This window comes from Triticum urartu, chromosome 6A, assembly GCF_056163025.1.
Source record: "Triticum urartu cultivar PI428250 chromosome 6A, HENAU_Tu73, whole genome shotgun sequence".
In the NCBI taxonomy this organism is placed as follows: Eukaryota; Viridiplantae; Streptophyta; class Magnoliopsida; order Poales; family Poaceae; genus Triticum; species Triticum urartu.
Genome location: NC_141878.1, coordinates 19835857 through 19845483, shown reverse-complemented (window position 1 = coordinate 19845483; position 9627 = coordinate 19835857). Strand labels below are relative to the sequence as shown.

General features: G+C 45.5%; 1 protein-coding gene across 1 annotated transcript; it reads left to right on the top strand.

Moving 5' to 3' along the window:
* The first annotated feature begins 2868 nt into the window (after window positions 1-2868).
* LOC147963342 (wall-associated receptor kinase-like 8) lies at window positions 2869-8500 on the top strand. The gene is made up of 4 exons (XM_087528087.1): window positions 2869-3769; window positions 5336-5809; window positions 6238-6387; window positions 6468-8500. The coding sequence occupies exons 1-4, from the start codon at window positions 2881-2883 to the stop codon at window positions 7721-7723; spliced, it is 2769 nt and encodes a 922-aa protein (XP_087384213.1). The 5' UTR covers window positions 2869-2880; the 3' UTR covers window positions 7724-8500.
* Window positions 8501-9627: the final 1127 nt, after the last annotated feature.

The following is a 9627-nucleotide window of genomic DNA, read 5'->3' as shown; positions in this document are numbered from 1 at the left end:
CAATACTCGAGAAGCACCACCAAAAATGCAGTCTTCCAGTGTTGCCGCCCCCGCTTGCCGAGGCCGCTATTACAAGTCACCAATCACCTGGCACACAGTCTTCATCGCAACCAATATATTCTTCCGTCAAAGCTTCAAGATCTCCAATCATAGCCGCCATGACTTTCTCCACATCTAACAATGTGATGAGAATCTTGATTTATACATGTCCCATGACACCGATAAGAAAGCGAAGCTTCGCGCCGCGCTATCATAAGGCCGTGATGGCTGATAATCGCGCACGACCGATGCATTTCCGATCTGGATAGCCAGAGCCGTCATAGGCCAATTTGTATAGATCTCCGACGGGGAACATCGGACCTCATCAGTGGCCAGATCGAAGAGGTTGGCATACGGCAGGAAGACGAATTGGTGGATGAAAAGCGCTAGGGCCAAACCACCACTGCCGCGCCGCTAACAACACCAGCTGAGGGCCACGGCGGAGTCGGCCGCCCGCGACCCACGCCGCCCTCAACCCGCCTCGCTTGAGCGGCCAAATCAGCCCGAGCTGTCGCCAGATCGCAGTAGCCGGCGATCCCGACCGCTATGCAAGCACACCACCTCGACGTCTGCCACGCCGCCGCAAAGCTGTCTCCGGCGCGCTGCCACGCTGCTGCGCCTGCCGCCAACGCAGCATCCAGACCTGTCAGCCTCGGCCCACGCCAGAAGTCCCACGCGAGGAGACGAGACCACCCCGCCGCCGCCGGTACCGACCGGGCTTCGCCCGGCTGCACCCGCAGGCGGCGGCTAGTTTTACCTCCCGTGACGCGTGCGCGGGGCACGTCGCATGAGGGATTGCCGATCCTGTTTTTCCGATGGAAGCGTTCCTACAGCAACGGAGTGATAGAGGGTAGCATGCCGCCCGCCAAACGTCAAGCTTCTAGCCTGGCCACATTGTACCTCCATTCCTGCACTGATTTGTAGACTTTACTTGCTACTTGTTCGAGAAGCTTTGTGCCCAAATCCAGTTCCCTTTTGTTTTGGTCCCTTATCTGCAAAATAGACCATGCCATGATCCAGTATGTCATCATTCGAACCAAAATCATGGGATCAGTATAATTCTTGTTATCAAATATAATTGCATTACGACTCTTCCAGATTGCCCAAAACATAGCAGATAACCCCACCAACACCATTTTTCGTTCTTGTTTAATAAAATTTAATCCATCTCCCAAAGCACTCCTCTACTATCTCAGGAGTAGATTTACCAATGGTAGCTTTAGTCTAAATGTTGCTCCGCACTTGCGCTGGTTCAGTTTGGACAGTAGTAGCTTCAATCTGAATATTGACCTGCAGTTGCGCTGATTCAGTTTCGACATTTTGCTTCAGCATACGCAGTTCTGCTTCTGTACATTTGGCCGCGGGATGCGCTCGACGCTTCTCCCAACTATGCTGCATTTGGGGCGTGACATAGTCGTACTAGCGTGCATTTATAGTTTTGGTCTTTTATGCTACTATCCTGTTTTTTTGTGTGTGTGGGTGAATGCTATCCTTTTATTTATATTCTGGAACCTGTTTTCGGTCCATGATCTGAATATTTTTGTTCTTATTTCGTTATGATCAATAGAACCCCGGGGGGGAGGTGGGGGGTTGGCCACCCTGATCTATTAAAAAAATCACTCCACGATAACACTAACTTGGAAATATTCTGAAGCTCATGGATCCATTTTGTTGCATTGAGTAGTGTTCTAAGAAGAGTGAGGCTCTCGCGGCTGCTTGGTGGCAACAAACACTCACCCAAACAACCATCTAATCGATGTCCGTGCACCGCTCTAACTGACAAAGATTGAAGTTGATTGTGAACAGCTGGAACCATGCCGCATCGATCTATCTGTCTTGGCACTGATGCTAAAGACGTACGTAATGGACCGACTGCTTGATTGCTCGAGAGGACATGAAAAGATCCTGGCGGCAGGTCTGCTGCTATATATTGCAGTGCCCCTTTTTTTTTGAGAAATATAAGGCAGTGCTGGTTGCATCCATGTTGTTGGGTTGGCTGTGGTCGATCAGCTCCCCGTCGTCGGAGGCTGTGGTTCCACAGCCATTTGGCAGCTGAAAGATGTTACTGGATGATGTAAGAGTTTTGGTAGCCAGCGATCGAGGATGCCGTGCTGCCAGGGTAATGGAAATATTGCATGCATTCAAATAAAGAAAAAAGTCGATCGTTTTCTAAGGAAGAAAGCTACCTCTGTTGTCCTGTTCTCCACTTGGAAACAAAGACTTCAGACTCCACCAAGTCAGTCAAGGCGAGAGGGTAGTTTTGGATGGTACCATCCCTGCAGAAATATCCAAAGCCCTTCACGCGCGCGGAATTCTTCTTGCCACAAGTGTTACGTACATGAGAGATGCCAACCTTATGGCACAACATTCTAACCCGTGGTAGGGGATAGTGAACGGTTCAAAGGCGTTCCCTGCCTTACAAACTAATAACTTCGGAAAATGTCTGTTGTGATTACTAATCGGCGTCAACAAAAGAGACGACAGGACAAAAAAAAGGACTAAACAGGGCTCTACTGTAATATACATCCAAATGAACATCAATAATATCTAATCTATAAGGCAAGGTCCAATCTGATTCCTAACAATCGCCCTAAAATAGACACACACACAAAAAAAGAGTAATTGCCCCCGGGATGTGGAGCATGTACCACTCGCTAGTCTGCATTTATGGTGGCGTGCTACTGGTCTTTCTTTTTTCTCCGCAACGGCGATGGAACGTGTAATTCCGTTCAGCATAGTGATATTGGACAGGTATATATGCAAGAGAGCCAAAGCTGGAAACGAAAGCAGCGAGACACCATTTCCCCTGCAGATGAGAGATATTAGACAGGTATATATGAGATGAGGTTCCTCTGCTTGCTCGCGCTGCTGTTGCTATGGACGGCAACCGTGCGAGCATCCGCTGGCATGCAAGGAAGCCAAGCCGGGAACAGGAGTACTCTTCCCTCCCTGGCCGGCTGCCAGAAAAGTTGTGGCAACCTGAGTTTTGACTACTCGTTCGGCATAGGACCGGGCTGCTTCCGGCCGCCGCAGCGAGACTTTGAGCTCATCTGCAACAACAACCACGATGCCACCCCTAGACTCTTCCTTCACGACGGCATCACCGAGGTCGTCAGTGATATCGTCATCACCGGCGATGGCGATGGCAGACCAGGTATTGATGTATCGTTTTCCCAGTCCGTCTCGGTGAGACCTGAGGTCGATGCATACAACTTGTCCTGGAATCCTCGGAGATCTCCCTCTAGCTATTATTTACGTTTAAACTTCACTGGTTGCGACTTCGACATGTATGTGCTCGAGCACGGCACCAACAATACCGTGGGTCAGTGCAGGATTACATGCGTTGACCAAGATATCACGGATACGGTGGCCAGGCAGAAATGCAACGGTAAAGGATGTTGCACCGCATACGATATCTCTGGGTTTGGTGCCGGCTTCGACATGATGTTTGTCCGCAGCAAGATTAGGAAGCGGAAGTTCAAAGCACACAGAAACCGAAGCTCCATATGGGATACAATTGATGTAACCTCTGATCATCCTTCTATTTCCTGGGCTATCGCCGTTGATGAACCTCGCACAGATTATGCATGTCTCAGCAGCCATAGCTTCAGGAGGCAATTCGGTTCATCTAACGTCGCTTATTATTGTGTGTGCGACAGTGGTTACAGAGGCAATCCATACCTAACCGATGGCTGCTCGCGTGACAAAGGTAATTACTCTGAGAAAAAAAATCATAGCCTTTTCTTACAGTGTGTATTATTTTTCATACTATATACAGTCAAATTTCATAAATTTTCTTCAACAGTAACCAATCTTTTTCTCACATGCTCGCATATATAGGCTTCACAAAAAAGTTAAAGCAATAAAAAGCTGGTGCTTTCCTCTTCGGCGCAGCCGCCAGCCAAGCTTGCATGATGAGTTTATATATATGGTTTTCCCCATGCATGGTATTCTAACATGTTGTATCTTGGGGTGAGGCGTTTTGGAATTTGGGTCCACTGCTCTCGTGTGAATAGTAAAATCTAATAAATTAAAAATATCTAACATTTCTGATTTTTTAATGGACAGGTCTCCTAACTGCATCCACATTTCCTAAAGAAAACAACTTTCTTCAGCATCGATATTTTGCCTGACCACCCACAAGTCTTTTCTTCATGAAATTTTCATGTAGTTAGAAGGACGAAAATGTTCAATGTAAAAGAAATGTGATCTTTTAAACTATTTTTACTACTCATGCGGGAGCGTATGAGTTCAAGCTTCGTTTTGAATTTCCGGTATCCCAGGCTCTTTTATGTCATATAAGTTGTAGGATCATTCTACCATTTATGTGGTGCCACCTCCGATTTCACCTAGGGCCTTATGGAAAGATTTTTATCTATGATAAGATAACAAATATAGTATATCTCTCTCTCCTTATTTACAAAGGTGTTTCTTAGACAGCGGCGGAGCCAGGAAAAATCAATTTGGGGCGGGGGGGGGGGGGGGGGGCAAATGCGTGTTAGTATTGACAGGAGGGCCCAAGTATTAGTAATCAAAATACGCGTATTATACTACACTCCTGGGTCATGGGGGGAGCCATGGCTCCTGCCAGTCCCCCCTAGCCCCGCCACTGCTCTTAGACTTTTGTCTAGTGCCAGCATAACTAATTGTTCACCTAAAAATTTCTTTTTAAAGAGGATTATCTCCAACGTCTGCATAGATTGGTACACACAGCGATATATTATTTACTATTGTAATAAATGAAAACCAATGCCAAATATTGAACTGAACAAATTGGCTTACAGAAAGGAAATGAAATCAAGGCCATCCACATTGAATCTGCTTCACGGCGGCATCTCTGTAGTCCTACCATAAAACCTATGACCAGACCATAATCTGCCAGTTAAGCGACATTTGACGTAAAAAAGGGCGCAAGGCACGAAAACAACACCTTTGAATCGCTACTCATGAGACACTATTGGTTGGTCCAACCATAGTCAAACATAGGGATATCACCCACCCTTAAGTAGAACTTCAAGCCAACACCTTCGACAAGGAAACGACATGCAGATGTCGACCCTACCTAATATAGCTCATATACATTTGGCCTGTGGTTCTTTTATAGTACTATCTGGTTGCTCTAACTCCCTAAAAAGAAAAACTGACTGTGTTGGTCATGTCATTAATTCATTAGGATCTTTTGGAATTGATCACGTGATCTCTTGTATTGGGTATGATGTTCTTTTTGTTTGAGAGGGTAATCCTAAAATAGATGAACTGACCTTTTTATGGAACCAGGGTACAATCCGATACTAACAGAAGACCAACTGCTCTAGATGGTGCGGGGAAATCAATGTCCCTTTCCCATTTGGCCTAGAGGCGGGTTGTTATGCAAGGATGTCATTTCAGCTCAACTGTACAAATTCATCAATGTCTGCCCTCCAGTTTCCTGACCAGTATGCTACAGAATACTCCAGCACTTATGTGAAGTATATAAATATCTCAGAGGGACTAGTGAATGTTAAATACAGCCTATATGATGAAGACCACCTTTCGGTGCATGTACCTAAAGATCCAGGCCTCTATGTTGCCTCCGGGGGTGTAATACCGCAGCAGTGGGCCGTAGCCAATTTAACATGCCATGAGGCACAGGAGAATAGGACCGGATATGCATGTGTCAGCATGAATAGCATATGCTTGGGTGTCAACTCCCAACAAGAATATGTCGGTTACCGTTGCAAATGTCTGGCCGGCTTTGACGGAAATCCATCTATCGCCGATGGGTGCAAAGGTACGTACACACTGCATCACGCTGCCTCCTCCACCGTTGTGCACCTCCTAAATCATACTAATATGCAAAATGTCTCCTTGTTAGGGAAATGCCAAAAATAAATGGGTGATTTACACCTTTTCAAGAAGCGATACCTTTATATCTCAAAATAATCTCAAAGTCAAAAAAATCATAGATATGGAAAAACGTGCTCAAGCTTAACCTCTCTATCTACTTTATGCACATGGTTACCTCCAAATAAGTTGTCTATGCACAAAGATCTGTATGAGTTCATTCTATAATTTCTTGCCCCTAATGATATGGATTAATTAGTATTACATGCAGTCACCAATTTCTTGTCGCAGATCTAGTATTACATGCAGGCACCAATGCACAACTTAATTAAAATATTTATGTATTTTTATCTCGCATTTTATTTATTGTTGCAGATGTTGATGAGTGCAATATACCAGGAGCATGTAATGGGATTTGTCACAACACCGCAGGAAGTTACTACTGCACCCAAGGCCCTAGTAATACAGTCTATGATACTACAATAAAGATGTGCACATCGACCAAAAAACAAAATCTGGTACTAGGTGAGTTCTATGATACAAGCAAATCCACGTAATGAGCAACAGAAAATCCTGAACAATGATGACGAGCATAATCATTACAGGTATCGCAATCGGGATCAGCGTTGGTTTTGGAATTCTACATCTCATGTCAATTGTAATATTACTCATCCATAGACGGAAGAAAGACATCAAGAAGAAACTACGAAGAAAGTATTTTCTGCAGAACCAAGGTCTACTCCTCGAACAATTGATATCATCGGATGAGAATGCGAGTGACAATACTAAGATTTTCTCACTACCAGAGTTAGAAAAGGCAACAAATAACTTTGATGCTACACGTATTGTTGGCCGAGGAGGACATGCATTGGTTTATAAAGGCATCTTATCCGACCAACGGGTAGTGGCCATAAAGAAGTCTAAAGTCACTGAGCAAGTTGAGATAAGTCAATTCATCAATGAGATTGCTGTCCTCTCACAGATTAATCACCGGAATATCGTGAAGCTCTTCGGTTGTTGTCTCGAGACTGAAGTCCCGCTGCTAGTATATGACTTCATCCCAAATGGTTCATTATTTGGAATCCTTCATGCCAGGACCACTAGCAACTCTGCCTTGTCCTGGGATGATTATTTGAAAATTGCTGCAGAAGCTGCTGGAGCACTCTATTACCTCCACTCAGCTGCTTCAGTGTCGATATTTCATCGAGATGTGAAGTCCACTAACATACTCTTGGATGGAAATTACACTGCGAAAGTATCAGATTTTGGTGCTTCAAGGTTGGTTCCTATTGACCAAACTCATGTTGTTACAAATATACAAGGCACATTTGGATACTTGGATCCAGAGTATTACCACACGGGTATGTTAAATGAGAAGAGTGATGTCTATAGTTTTGCTGTAGTACTTGTAGAGTTGCTACTCAGAAAGAAGCCTATTTTTACAAGTGACTCTGGGCTAACGCAAAACTTGTCCAACTACTTCCTTTGGGAGATGAGGGAGAAACCACTTGCAGAAATAGTAGCTACTCAAGTTTTCGAGGAAGCAACAAATGAAGAGATTAATGATGTCGCCAATCTTGCGGAGACTTGCTTGCAACTACGAGGTGAAGAGAGACCTACAATGAAACAAGTGGAGATGAAACTACAGTATGTGCGATCTAAAAGGTTGAGTTCATGTCAGGTTGTTGTAAAAAATGAAGACATGCAACCCTTGTTAAGTGGACAAAGCCAAGACACTCTTCCGAGGTTGACTACTCCGAGTGGTATAGCAGACAGAGTTAATATAGCACAAATCCCGCTGCCGCCGTTGCGCCCTGTCCCGCTCGGACCTGTCAAATCCCGACATGGATCGACAGTATAAACCAACAGAATAGCACAAATCAGAGATAAGATAAGATAAACTCCCGATGGTGGAGACCCGTCTATGAATTGGGGATTTCTACTGAAGCTAGAGGAATTTAGGGTAGCAGTAGTTGTGGATACAAGGTGATGCCCTCCTCGACGCACGCACGTGCTTATATGGCTGTCCGCCCACGCGGTGAAAAGGGAAAGAGGCAGCGAGCAGTACAATTCCGGTAAAAGTAACAAGCGACCGTGAAACAGAGATTCAGTCCATCCTAAATAGCCGTGACTGACCGGTGGACGAAACCAAACGAGACAGAGAGATTTTTTGATTTCGGGGTGGGTGAGTACAGCAATACTAACGCGATGCATAGAGTAAAGCAAGTGTGTCTGAGGGCTTTTTTTCAAAAAGGAGGATTACCTCTGCATTCAGCGATGCACACAGCCATCCTAAATTATTCAACGGAGTTTGACAAAATAAATATATGGATCAACCCGAAGCCATCTTTCTTACGACCTCAATCGCTACACCTACAAGTGTGATGATGTGCTCTAACCTCGCATCCACGCAGGCTATCTAATTTGGTGGGCTCATGTAAGTGTGATGATGTGCTGTGCACGGTTGCTTCAACTCAGCCAGCTGCTGTGTTCGTACATGGCTAATCTTGAAGCTGCAGCACTGCATAAGTTACCGACTGTGATTATTCTTCCCCTTGTTTCGGAACAGAGCAAGTTGCCTTTTTCTTTTTCCGGCTTCAGATGTATCATCCTGTTCTAGCTGCAATTTGCATTATGACGCCGTATCACATTCGATGCTGCTAGGACGGACAAAGGAACGCACACCTTGTGATTTTCTATGAATGCACAGCAAAAGAAGTGCTACGTACTGCGGTTTTAAGTCTCATCTGTTGATCATCCTGGCTGACATACTGCAACGGTTGATCGCACGTGCATTTCACCACGTACACTTCTGCCACCATATTATGATTCATGCCCAAAGCCCAACACCCCACTGTTAGACTTATAATCCCGTAGGATATACTTAACAAATCGTAAGCCATGCATTAGATCACCTAATAGCACAGATCAGAGAGATGGATTAGGTTCTTACCACCAATGGAAGCAGCCATTGGTGTCGACGGTGCGAAGTCCCGTGCCTGCTCGATGCAGGCTCGGTGAAGATGCTCGCTGCAGGTAGCGGTGTCCCTCCGGGCGCCACCGGCACTGCCCTGGGACAGGGGCAGAGCTTGGAGATGATCTTCCCGTCGTGCAGCGCTCCCCCAGATCGGTTAGGGTTTAGGGATGTGGGGAGCAGGAGTAAACTGTACGAGAACTAGTCTGACATAGGTGCCGGCTGCTCCCCCATCTTTTTATGTGCGCTGGCGACAGGGGACCAAAACCATAGTTGGTTAGGGTGCCCCCGATCAGGGCGCGTAAGGTGAGATCGAAGGGTACGATCGTTGATTCGTGACCTCCCTGTTTCTCTCTTTAACGTAACTTATTTCTGGTCTTTTATTTTCATTTTGGCCTATTGGACCTCTAGATCAATACCAGCACCCACCTGTCACCCTGCAATACGCCGGTGACAAGCTCATCATTGCACTAACGCTTGCACCAACGCTGCCTCTGTACTCAAAGGCCTCTCAATCAAGTTCAGTTAGCAGAGCAACAGCCAATCCCAACCAGCATCCGTTTCCAGCTTCAATTTGTGTGTGTGTGTGTATGTGTGTTGTATATTCCGTGCTACTGAAACAGAAATCAACGAGCCAAGGCTACTAAAACCTGGGAGCATTCGAATTGATGACATGCTAGATTCAATGAATTGCACAACTCAAAAAAAGAGAAATGCTAAGTCACAGATTTGTAAACCTGGGACTTTTTTTCTCGAATATGCACGAGTATATTAAAGAAGAAAGGGGGAAG